Below are 13,448 nucleotides of genomic sequence, written 5' to 3'. Positions count from 1 at the left end.
GCGTCTGTCTGCTGTGCTGTCTGTCTGTCTGCTGTGCTGTCTGTCTGCTGTGGTGGCTGTCTGTCTGCTGTGGTGGGATGTCTGTCTGCTGTCGTAGGGTTCTCTCTCTGTGGTGGGGTGGCTGTCTCCTGTGTGTGGCTGTCTCCTGTGGTGTTTGTCTCCTGTGGAGTCTGTCTGCTGTGGTGGGGTTGTCTGTCTGCTGTGTGTGTCTGTCTGCTGTGGTGGCTGTCTCCTGTGGTGTTTGTCTCCTGTGGAGTCTGTCTGCTGTGGTGGGGTATCTATCTGCTGTGGTGGCTGTCTGCTGTGGTGGCTGTCTGCTGTGGTGCTGTCTGCTGTGGTGGCTGTTCTGCTTGTGGGGCTGTCTGTGGTGGCTGTCTCCTGTGGTGGCTGTCTTCTGTGGTGGCTGTCTCCTGTGCTGTCTGTCTCCTGTGCTGTCTGTCTCCTGTGCTGTCTGTCTCCTGTGCTGTCTGTCTCCTGTGGTGGCTGTCTGCTGTGCTGTCTGTCTCCTGTGGTGGCTGTCTGCTGTGGTGTCTGTCTCCTGTGGTGGCTGTCTCCTGTGGTGGCTGTCTCCTGTGGTGGCTGTCTCTTGTGGTGGCTGTCTCTTGTGGTGGCTGTCTGCTGTGTACTAAGAAGAGTGATAGTAGAGGAGATGAGATGAGAATAGAGGTTCAGGGTGGGTTGTTTTCAACTACTCCAATGGTGTGAAATAATGTACTTTCCAGTTTCTATTCCATCCGGCTGTGGATGTGTGGTTGACTTTAGCTTCGGTCATGCCTCTATAATCTGTTCAGTGACACATTGCAACACAGTCAGCACCACACCTTCTATCACTGAGGATGAAACCCAGATGGCGCCCTATTACCTATACAGAGGGCCTATTACCTATGGCACCCTATCACCTATGGCATCCTATTACCTATACAGAGGCCCTATTACCTATAGCGCACTATTACCTATGCAGAGACCATATTGCCTATGGCACCCTATTACCTATGGCGCCCTATTACCTATACAGAGGCCCCATGGGCTCTGGTCAAAAATAGGGCGCTCTAAAGGGAATAGGGTGTCATTTGGGACTCTCCCTGAATGTGAATTCCTCCAGCATCTCTCTCCTCTCTCCTGTGTTGTGCTGTGCACTGTACCAAATCACCACGTCAGCCAGACGACAGGTGGAGTTGGATCTCCTGGTGTTACTGCCAGCCCTCGTCTAGCAGCTGTGTCTCTTACTGACATGGTCTCCGTTCCTGTCCGTGGTGACGTACTCGTTACGAGATATCCCGTGTAATGGACAACATGAAATGGGCATAATCGGATCTTGCAGATATGCATACAGAACCACAGTATTCAATGCTTGCTGTCGCCCCCTCACAGCCAATCACGTTGACTTGATAGGTCTTATCAGTGCAGAAGCATTGCATAAGGTGACACTGTATCCCTATAGGTGTCAATTATGCCAATTTATAAAATGGGTGGGTCTAATCCTGATTGCTGATTGGTTATTTTAAATAAGGGAAGTGTAAGTAAACCTTGGTTTGAGATCAGTGTTCAGTTTATAAAAGACCAGTGCTACTCTATACTTAGCTTTTGTTGAAGTATCAGACGTTCTTGACAATGACTTCTGTACCAGCTAGGTATGATAAGCTCCTTTTGGGCATCTCGTTATCCTCAGGAGTCTAACAGTGACACAAAACTAAGAACAGAACTGTACTCCTGTACCTAACAACTGTACCTCTGCCAACCTACAAAGAACTGCAATAAAATCATTGTGAGAACAGATTGTTCTCCTCCATTCATATTGTAGTACAGTTCTCTCGCTCTCTCCCTCTCTCTCACTCGCTCTCCCTCCCTCGCTCTGCTGCTCTCGCTCCCTCTCTTTCTCCCTCTCTCCCCCTCTCTCTCGCTCTCACCCTCTCTTTGTCGCTCTCTCCCTCCCTCTCCCCCTCGCTGTCTCTCCCTTTCCCCCTCCCTCGCTCTGCTGCTCACTCTCCCTCTCTTTCTACCTCTCCCCCTCTCTCTCCCTCTCTCTGTCGCTCTCTCCCTCCCTCTCCCCCTCGCTGTCTCTCTCCCTCTCTCCCTCTCCTCCTCTCTCTCCCTCTCTCTCTCCCTCTCCCCCTCTCTCTCCCTCTCTCTGTCGCTCTCTCCCTCCCTCTCCCCCTCGCTGTCTCTCTCCCTCTCTCCCTCTCCTCCTCTCTCTCTCTGCCTCTCTCGCTCTCCCCCTCTCTCTCTGCCTCTCTCTCTCTCTGCCTCTCTGCCTCTCTCTCTCACCCTCTCTCTCTCTCTCTCTCTCTCCGCCTCTCTCTCTCTCTCTCTCCCTGCCTCTCTCTCTCTCTCTCTACCTGTCTCTTTCTCTGTCTCCCCCCTCTCTCTCTCCCTCTCTCTCTCTCTGCTGTCTCTTTCTCTGCCTCTCTCTCTCTCTGCCTCTTAGTCATCTTGAGGAGTGGGTTTTGGTGTTTTGGCAGGAATATACACAGATAATTAGAGACATGTCTGCTTTGTATCACATTCCAATGATAAAACTGGGGGCGACAAAAATGCAATTTCAGAATGTGGGGGGACATGTACCCATCCCCAGTGGAAGTTGTTCCCCTGCTCAGTATTCATATCCCCAAATAAATAAATGATCTCACAACAATACATTTTCATAGAAAGTTATCAAAAATAGATAAGATCTTTGAAAATATCTGTCTATTTGTGAAAAAATCTCCCTGATAAACTCTTTATTCATGTCACAGTTGACCTATTTGCTCATGGCCTTGCCTACACCTAGCGACTAGTTTTTTTAATTGTACGAGCAAAAAATATAACATTTTATTTGGAAAGGCAAGTCAGACAAAATTAAACTGGCTTAGTTATATAATTAATATGAATTCGGAGGGCAGAAATGATTAACTATTAAAACATTGGACCTCTCACTAAAGGCTTCAGTCATACAAATGTTATACTTAAATCCGAACTGGTTCTCTAGCAGATTATTAATCATGTCTGTCCCCATGTTCAAGAATGGCCTTTTTCCCTTTATTCAGATTACAACCGCTCACTTTCATTTTTTTTATGAAATCAACTCCAAAATATTGATATTTTTAAAACAAGCCATAGAAAGTTGGTTGCAATTTCACTTTAATCCACCAGAAAAGACAGAACAAATATTACCACAAATATTATGGGTAAACCCAAATATACTAATTGATAATAAAATAAAAATGGTATAATCTTTGTAAATTATATCATAAATAGGACTGGTGGAGTTATGTCACACATGCAGTTAACAAAAACAAATGGGATTGTCTGCTCTATCCAAAATTACAACTAACTAATTGTAGCATTACCGCAAAAATGGAAGGGGGAGAACGTAAAGAACTCGTCTGTCGGCCCTGCATTAAAGACCAAAATTGGTTATAGAAAATTGTGATGAATAAAAAACACATACCACTTTAATTTAAAGAAAAAGAAAAAAGACAGCTGTGCCGTGTAGATTGCAAAATAGTTGGGAAGAGATTTTCTATGTACCAATTCCATGGCACATGGTTTATGAACTGATACACAAAACGAGGCTGGATTCAAAACTTTTTTCATTTAAATGATTATACAAAATTATTGCAACCAACAGAATGTTATATATATGGGGATACAACCATCCCAGCTCTGCAGATTTTGCTGTGAAGAGACAGAATCATTAGATAATTTGTTTTGGTACTGTCCATATGTAGCTTTGGTTGCAGGTTCAGGAATGGCTGAAGAATTGCAACATTTACCTGGAGCTAAATCTGCAAAGAGCACTGCTGGGTGATTTAAAAAGTCATAGTCAATCGATCAATAATATAATAATACTCTTGGCCAAAAAATGTAGCTTTAATTTACAATCTGTAGAAACTATGAGAATAGAAAAGTTCAGAACTTTTGTGAAACATCACAGCCCAGTGGGAAAATATATGGCAGCTAGAAATGAAAACTGGATGGTGTTAAGAGATAGATGGGAGGGGTTGAGTGGAGCTGAAGGGTGGGACTAATAACAACAAGATAACTAATGTAAAATATACTGTGTCCGTAAAATGTACGCTACCGTTCTAAAGTTTGGGGTCACTTAGAAATGTCCTTGTTTTTGAAAGAAAAGCACATTTTTTGTCCATAAAAATAACATGAAATTGATCAGAAATACAGTGTAGACATTGTTAATGTTGTAAATGACTATTGTAGCTGGAAATGGCTGATTTTGAATGGAATATCTACATAGGCGTACAGAGGCCCATTATCAACAACCATCACTCCAACCATCACTCCTTGTTTTTGAATAGAAAGAGGAGTGGGAGGCCCCGATGCACAACTGAGCAAGAGGACAAGTACATTAGAGCGTGTGCTAACATAATTGCAAAAGGGTTTTCTAATGATCAATTAGTCTTTTGAAATGATAAACTTGAATTAGCCAACACAACGTGCCATTGGAACACAGGAGTGATGGTTGCTGATAATGGGCCTCTGTACGCCTATGTAGATATTCCTTTAAAAATCAGCCGTTTCCAGCTACAATAGTCATTTACAACATTAACAATGTCTACACTGTATTTCTGATCAATTTTATGTTATTTTAATGGACAAAAAAATTGCTTTTCTTTCAAAAACAAGGGCATTTCTAAGTGACCCCAAACTTTTGAAAGTTGGTGTATATAGGTTCAGAACTTTTGTGAAACAGCACAGTTGAAAAATATATGGCAAATAGAAATCAAAACTGGATGGTGTTCAGAGATAGATGGGAGGGGTTGAGGGTAGCTGAAGGATGGGACAAAAAACAAACAATAGATAACTATTGTAATATACTGTGTCTGTAAGATGTATATAGTATGTATAAGCGAGAAGTAGAAGCCTAAGTGTTGTTGTCCATTCATTTACTCCAATAAGGGGAGGGACGGTAGGGTTAGGGGAAAATAATAAAGGAAAATATGTTTTAAAACAGTGTCTTTGACGAGTAAAGAACTCAACTTTATGAACATCACCCCCTCAATATTTCAGAGGATTCCAAGGGGATTGGGTAAGGTCATTTCCCAGCCTGTCACTGTTTCATGTAAGTTATTTTAGTACATGTTTGTAAAGTAATAACTCAAAATAAATAAATAAATAGATAATAACAAAGGCCTTCCTCACTTATTGTGACAGCATAATGGTCAGTTTCTGTATTCTACTGTATTCTATTCAATTCAATTCTATTCCTTCCAGAGATTGAAAACTCCACTACCCTGATACTGTTGTGAAGACCAGAGCTAGCTTACCTGTATAAGACTAATCAGCTACTGCAGCTGTCTCCGATTGCTTGCCTGCTCCACATCGTCAGTAGTTGGCCGGGAAGTCGAACTAAACATTTCCAACACCTCGCTGACACTTGGATGATCAGGGTAAACTATGTTTGCGTCTGCAATGGCACCCTATTCCCTACACAGTGCACTACTTTTGACCAAATCCCAATGGAACCTGATCAAAAGTAGTGCACTAGATAGGGAATAGGGTGCCATTTGGGATGAAGCCTCTGTAAAATCACTGTTGTCCGGCACTCATTACCCTTTGGTGAGGGTGGATTTGACAACCCTCAGTTAAACTATATCAACACGATTAAAGCGCCACTCCTTAATTCTTACCCTCTGTAACATTTAAACAACACCATTTAAATTGACTGCAACATTCAAATGTATATTGCATGGTTTTGTCATAGGCCTACACCTCAGCATGTATCAGTTATGGGTATGATTAGGTACATTCCCTAACAACATTGTACAGTAGGTCCAGTTTTCTTGATGTACAAATATTAACATTCACTTTTGTCAATGCAACTGTCAGCATTCAGGGATCTTAAGTAGGATGGTGCTTCACTGTAGGTTGTTCATGTCAATTAACCTGACATTAGTGTCCCTTCAGTATCGATAAAACATTGATACTAAAATCTCTAAAACAGCATTCCCAAATGATGTTTCTTGTGCTGTTCTGAATGTCTTAAATCTTACCACAGGAGTCGTCAAGGTTTCTGAGGTTTAGTGCAAATCTGAGAGGAAATGAAGGCAACAATGTAAATATAACAAAAATAGTTGTGCGTTGTGATTGGCCCTTGCTTTTCTACAAAAAAGGTACAAAAGTTTTGTCCTCGATGAGAGTGAGAGACAGATTTTTCAGCTCCTCGGGCGAACTGACAGTCTTATAACCCAGCTCCTGTAGAACTTGCTGACACACAGTCTGTGTGTAATCAACCATGTCATAAGACAATTTGAGCCTCCAGCTTTCTGCGTTGGCCGCTGAGTCCCGAACAGTGCCGTATTTATGCTTGGCTGACAGATCATTGCTTCCCCTAGTGTTGTTCTGGATCCAGTCTCCTACGTTCTTGTCCATGACCAGACCCAAGTAATCATAGATCTTCTTGGTCTTCTGGAGAGGGTTCTTGGCCAGGTCCTCATACCTGACCAGCATATACCTCCCTTTGAGCCAGGGGGGCTTGCTGAGCCCAGTGGTTACAGATCCCAGGAAGTCCTCACAGACCATGGTAAGCTGGGTGAGGTCCAGGTTGTAGGGCCTCCTCCCAGTGGCCCTCCAGATCCTCCAGAGGCGGTAGGTGTCCCTGAAGGTCTCAATGCGTGAGGCCAGGATCCCTCGGGGGTCCCTAACCAGCTGGATCACCTTGAGGTTGAGCCTAGGGTCCTCCACCAGAGCCCTGAGGTCACTCACCTCCGGTATCCTCACCGTCTTGATGGCCACATGGCGCCGCTCCCGGCAAGCGTCCGACGCCAGCGTCATGTTGAGACCGCCACACCTCTTGACGCACTCTCCTTCATCGATGTTCAACTCTCCAGGACTGAAGGCGTCGCAGACGGGCAGGGAGCACAGAGCCTTGCTGGCTCCCCTCCGGAACAGCTTGTCTGTACTGTGATTGGCCGGCTGGGGTTTGATGTAGCTCTCCAGGAAGTAAAGGTCACAGTCGTAGAGGCTCCGGAGCAGGTCCCTGCTAGCCCCCAGCATCACCCTGGTGTCGCCTGCCGTCCTGCTGTGGGACAGGCGGGGGAGCAGGGTGGTCTGGACGTGGTAGAGCGGCTCAAACAGATAAAACACATCCTGGTGCTGGTTAAACAGCTGACCCACAAAGGAGCTGCCGCTGCGGGTCGTGGCCAGGATGAGAACATGGGTCTTCCTGGAGACATTGGAGGAGAAGTAAAGAAAGTCGTCACAGATCCGCTTGTCAAAAGACAAGTCCACCACATCCTGCCCCAGCATGCCACAGTTCAGAGGGTTGGAGATTGTCACTGGACACATCTGGAATGGCTTGGCTGTGAACGTCCTGATGGCTGTGTACTGGATCGCTATGGACGCTAAGGCTAGCAGAATCACAGCCTTCCAGGAACATTGCATGGCTGAATTCATTCATTTAGATAGATGATGCAGTCTGTTCAGATCCTGGTGGAGCAAAAAATCCAAATAATTGGGATACACTCATGCTGTATAGAATCCACAAACACCGACAGAAAGAAGCAGCAAAACAGCTTATACAGCTGTCTCACTATGAAACAAAAAAGTTAGTGTTTTGAATCCAATACTTTTTCTTCCTAGATAGTTACTTTGTTGATCTTACAATTTGTTTTATTACTGTTGTTTTATTGAACTGTAATAAAGGCCGTACCCTCATATAATACCGTCAAACACAATAAAACAGACCCAGTTTGGATGTTTAGTTGTTATTGTTTTTTTTGTTCCATAGCATTTCTGTACTTTGAGCTGTAGGCAACCCCAAATTACAGAACGCAATTAAATACTACATCAAAGACTATAGGATTCCTAGGACCTAAGATTCCATAATGTAGATTCTAATTTCGATAATGGATATATTTATGTAGATACCATTTATATAAAATAGCTTCACCATGTTCAGATCTCCAGTGGCAGTAATACAATCAATAAAACATAATTGATAAAAATACAATCAATTGTTTATGTCAAGGATACATTTGAGCCTATATTTTACATCTATATACTTATACTGTATGGTATTCTCTATTCGACTAATATTATCTATACTCCACAGATAAGAAAAATGGCTTTCAAGTTAAAAATGTTGTTATCTAAAACACAAATTAACGTAGCTAGCAGTTGTTCGTCAATACTGGTGGCTTTCTTCTGATGAGAATATAAGATACACAACATCTAAAATCCTAAAATGTGTCCAAAATAAACATGTTATGCTACTTTGTAAATGTTTGGTATTTTATTTTCCCCTTGAATAAAAACTAAGGAAATCAGTGATTGAAATCAGACTAATGCAAAAACCTGTCTGAATTTCTTTCAGTCACTCATCGTGACAAAAGGCTGGCGGCACCTGTAGAAAAGCGTCTTGTAATTTCTCTGGCAACGCTACATCTGGCAAGGGATAGATGTGACAACGAACAATTGACGACAGACAGCGCGATGAGATCTGTGATTTACCGCAGTGCAACAGAATACGCTTTCATTCGAAGATGATTAGCCTACACAAATGGTCTAGGCATAGCCTCAATAACACTTTTCATATTTGAAATGACCAAATAACGGTCATGTTATTCTTCTTAATACACACAAAACACATTTTAAACATAAATAAAATGCATAAACCCAAAAGATTCCAATAAACTACTTTCTTACCACATACATTCATAGTGGGTAAATAAAAGGTGTCCGTGAAAAACAATAGAAAAGCAATGTGACGGTTCAAAACGTGTCGTCACAAAAATCTGATCTTTTCGGACTAAACATTATCGAACGGCAGCTGTCCCGTCTTCTTCCCTCGTGCGTCGGAATAGCAAAACGACAGGAACTGCTCCCACATGTAGAATAATCAGAATCAGTCCGTGTTTTACAAGGATGAGATCGTGATAAGATAAATAAGTCAAAGTTGCAAGGCAGAAGAAAATGAAACTCCAAGACACAGGGCAGAACAGATTAGAGAATGATGCTGCAGCCGAAGCCTTCGCAAAACCCGCCGCCACCGCACCGACGTGTAGGCTATTCCAGATTGCCTTGACTAATGCGCATGTTGTAGTTTAGGCTATAGGTTGGTGGTTTGGCTGTGTGTGAGGTGTGCCAATAAGTGCCCGCGCGTTCTGGACCACCCTAAACCTCATCTACATCCCTCTATCAACCCTCCCACCCACAGCCCCTGGCAAGCACATGTTGCAGTCTGAGATACTCACAGTCACATGGATTAAGTGAACAGACCTGGGTTCAAATACATGCCTATTTAAGTATTTGTATTTTCTTTAAAAATATTTTGAGTATTTTCTATAAATGCTAGGCTATTTGAAACTTTTCTAATACATTTGTAAAATACTGAGAGTTACAATCTCTATGAAGACAGGTATTTTATGCAAGGCATTGGTAAGGTCTAATGAGAGAGAGAGAAATAAATTAAATTACTATCCTATATAGCAGAGACTAAAGGGCCAGAATAATAATTCATGTTCCATCTACATCACCAGTCAGTTGGATTTGAATTCATATTCTGTTCTTCTGGCTGCCTTTCTGTACAAAAAAATGAACATCTGATTGATATTTACTCTGCAAAGAATGTTCGTGCTTTAGTGACAACTGAGTGAATACCACAAGGTATAAATACAATATCTTCTGTAACCTCTGCCTTTTTTCTATCTGTCACTCTCTCTTTCTCTCTCTCTCCCCCTCTCTCTCTTTTTTTTCTCTCTCACACACTGTCTCTCTACTTTCTCTTGCTCGCTCTCTCTCAGTAACAAACAACAACGCAAAACTGAAACTTAGTATGCCTAAGTAAGTATTGGATTAGATGAGCATGGTCTGGCTGGCAACATCATTGAGCTAATGCAGCCTGAATGAGAAGAGACATTATCAGCATCACTCCATCAGTCTGGCTGCATTTAAAAAAAACAGAGATGTCAAAATTTGTCCCAACAGTTGAGGTTAGATCTGATCTCAGAGCTCAATGCGTCCTAAATGGCACCCCCTTAAATAGTGCACTACATAAGGCATGTGGTTCCATTTAGGATCCAGTCCTAGACTGCAGCTGAATGGCTGCGAGCCAGAACAGACAGACAGTTCAGAACACAAAGCCAGTTGTCATAGAGAACAGAAAAATAATGTAATAGTGCCTACTGTATAGCTAATAAATGTGTATGCTCATAGGTCAAAACTCATAGCTCATGGGTCAAAACTCATAGCTCAAAACTCAAAACGCATAGCTCAAAGCTCATAGGTCAAAACTCATAGCTCATAAAACTCTTAGTTCAAACTCATAGCTCAAAACTCATAGCTCATGGGTCAAAACTCATAGCTCATAAAACTCAAAGCTCAAACTCAAAACGCATAGCTCAAACTCAAAACTCATGGCTGAAGTTCAAAACTCATTGCTCAAACTAAAAACTCGTAGCTCAAACTCAAAACTCATAGCAACTAATAGCTGAAGAAAGTGTACCTATTCTAGTATCTTCTTATTATTCTAGTACCTTCACCCATGGTCTCTCATGGCCTCTCTACCTGTACCTCTCTACTTGTACCTCTCTACCTGTACCTCTCTACCTGTACCTCCCTACCTGTACCTCCCTACCTGTACCTCTCTACCTGTACCTCTCTACCTGTACCTCCCTACTTGTACCTCTCTACCTGTACCTCTCTACCTTACCTCTCTTCCGTACCTTCTCGTATGACCTCTCTACCTTGTACCTCCCTACTTGTACCTCTCTACTCTGTAACCTCTCTCTACACTGTACCTCTCTACCTGTACCTCTCACCTGTACCTCTACCTGTAAGCCTCTCTACCTGTACCTCTCAACCTGTACCTCTCTACCTGTACCTTTTTCCTATTCTCATCCCCCTCTTCTCTCTCCTCTCCTCCCCCTTTCCTCTCTCCTCTGATCCCCTCTCCTCCCTCGCCTCAACGCTTCTGTTTTTTCTCTCTTGCTCAATTTGCTTGAACCCAGACATCTGCATTTGAAATAGGATTTTCTCTCACCCACCCCCTCCAAGCAATTTCAACCAAACCCCCAGACTGCCAAAAGTAAGATTATGGTTGGCTTTAGCTAAATCAGTTTCATCTTTGTGTGTTCAACGCAACTTCGGTTTCAATCAGCATGTGTGCTCAAGCATTGGAAAATGTCTGCGGGGTGAGTGTGTGGTTGAGCGGAGATGGGCCTGTGCTCTTCAATCCACCCTGGTGAGCATTAGTAATAAGCTCTCCATATGTGTCGAGGAGACACACATACAGGACTGTCCAGTCTCCTCTATGCTAAATCACTCTTTGTCTTCAGTAATGCAGAGTGACTCCACAACTGACTATTTCTGAAATTGACTAGCTAAGCCTAGGAACCTGAGTAGTGCCTTGGCTCAGCTATATGCAAAGACTACAAATTATTAAGCAGAGATGGACGAAGACATGGTGTTTTTGTCTATGGCACCCTATTCCCTATAGAGTGCACTACATTTGACCATGGCCCATAGGGTGCCCTTTGGGAGGCAGCCCAAGGCTAAAGGTCCGTTATCAATCCAGCAAGTTTGAGAGGGAGGCTTACTGATAGCCCAAGGTATGACATTGAGTATAAACATTTCACATCTGCACACGCGTGCCAATTCACATTTTAGTAGACAGTGTTATCTAGAGCGACTTACAGGAGCAATTAGAGTTAAGTGCCTTGCTCAAGGGCACATCAATAGATGTTTCATCTTGTCAACTCAGGGATTTGAACCAGCAACCATTTGGTTAACCACCCAATGCTCTTAACCGCTAGGCTACCTGCTGCCCTGCGAAAGACTGAATCATTAAACGGAAGCCTAGGCAGTAAGCATTGCTGCAGAGCACATACCGTCTAGCTGTTCATAATTGAATGTAAACACAAGTTCTAGCTACAATAACATGCGGGGGAAAACATCAACATCTGTGTCTGCATAGTCAATAAGTCACACCGGCTAGAGAGGATACAGTTGGAATAGGATCAAGACAATCTCCCTGGGGAATTATTGGGAATTGCTGGGTATTGCTGGGAATTGCTGAGAATTGATGGGGATTGCTGTGAATTGCCGGGAATTACTGTGAATTGCTGTGATAATTAACCTTTCAAATGGTTTACACCTCCACACCCCACAGACATTGTGAGAGTGAAATATGAATAAGTGAGACATGAATAGCTCACCTTGTGCGCATGTGTGGGTGGGTGGGTGGGTGGGCAGGCTAGCGAGCGTGTGCGGGCGGGTGTGTTTGCGTGCGTGCGTACGGGTGTGGGTGTGTGTGCGTGCGTGCGGGTGGTTGTATGCCTCCCATAGCTGATCATTTGAATGGAACAGGAGCCAAGAACATGCCACACAGTTGGCCAAGGTTGTTCCCCCAGCTGTCTGCGGATGCTTCCAGGGGCAGACTGGGACCAGAAATTAGCCGAGGCATTTCTAACACACTGGTCCATTTTTATTTATTTATCATTATTTTTTCTGGTCCATTGTTAGTAGTAGCCAAATAATGGTCATTCTGTACACAACACATATCAATTTAGATGGGTTCACAGGGCTAAAGATGGAGCAGCCCATCTGGCATTTGCCCAAACTTCCGGGTCCCTCCATTCCTCCAGTCGAGACAGATGACTCGATTTGGAATAATTGGAATGAGTTAGTCTAGAGGAGAGAAGAGTGAAGTTCTTGGAAAACAGTCTGCTGTCAGGTTCAACTCTAATTAAGACAAGCACAGGCCACGGCAGTCTGGGGATGCATCCCAAATGGAATCCTATTAAATACATAGTGTACTACCTTTGACCAGGGGGCTCTGGTCAAAAGTAGTGCACTATATAGGAAATAGTGTGTCATTTACGACTCAACCTGTGTTTTCCATTATTCAGAGAAGCTGTTGACAGAGGCCACCTCTATTAGCAGGAAGGGAATGAGCTTTTTTGGCACCAGCTCAGTTTTACTGAAAGTTGTACTCTGTAGTAGGCTGTCTGATCAAAACAGTCTAAATAGTTTTGAGAGGTTAGCCTACATTTTCCTATGCATTGTGGATTAGCCAGCAGTGGGATGCAGGGTGGTATGCTGCTGGCTAATCCACAATGCATAGGAAAATGTAGGCTAACCTCTTGCCTCTGAAGCTAAGCAGGATTGATCCTGGATGGGAGACCAGATAATGCTGGAAGTGGTGCTGGAGGGTCAGTAAGAGGCACTTTTTCGGCCTCCCGGGTGGCGCAGTGGTCTAAGGCACTGGGAGGACCGGGAGGCCCATGGGGCGGTGCACAATTGGCCCAGCGTCGTCCGGGTTAGGGAGTGTTTGGCCGGCAGAGATATCCTTGTCTCATCGTGCACTAGCAACTCCTGTGTTGTGACGGGTGCAGTGCATGCCAGGTCGCCAGGTGTACGGTGTTTCCTCCTACACATTGATGCGGCTGGCTTCTGGGTCGGATGTACATTGTGTCAAGAAGCAGTTGGGTTGTGTTTCGGAGGACGCACGGCTC

The 13,448-nt window shown here is 43.7% G+C and overlaps 1 protein-coding gene across 1 annotated transcript; it reads right to left on the bottom strand.

Annotated features, from left to right (window-relative positions):
• Window positions 1-3,139: 3,139 nt before the first annotated feature.
• On the bottom strand, window positions 3,140-9,063 carry LOC111962752 (carbohydrate sulfotransferase 1-like). The gene has a single exon (XM_023986062.2). It carries the CDS (start codon window positions 7,387-7,389, stop codon window positions 6,097-6,099), a length of 1,293 nt encoding a protein of 430 aa, XP_023841830.1. The 5' UTR covers window positions 7,390-9,063; the 3' UTR covers window positions 3,140-6,096.
• Window positions 9,064-13,448: the final 4,385 nt, after the last annotated feature.

The sequence above is a fragment of the Salvelinus sp. IW2-2015 genome, linkage group LG4q.1:29, assembly GCF_002910315.2.
Source record: "Salvelinus sp. IW2-2015 linkage group LG4q.1:29, ASM291031v2, whole genome shotgun sequence".
NCBI lineage: Eukaryota > Metazoa > Chordata > Actinopteri > Salmoniformes > Salmonidae > Salvelinus > Salvelinus sp. IW2-2015.
This window is presented reverse-complemented; position numbering and strand designations above follow the sequence as displayed.

Excerpts from the sequence above, each read along its gene's own strand:
- LOC111962752 (XM_023986062.2), bottom strand. The coding sequence starts at position 7,389 with ATGAATTCAGCCATGCAATGTTCCTGGAAGGCTGTGATTCTGCTAGCC.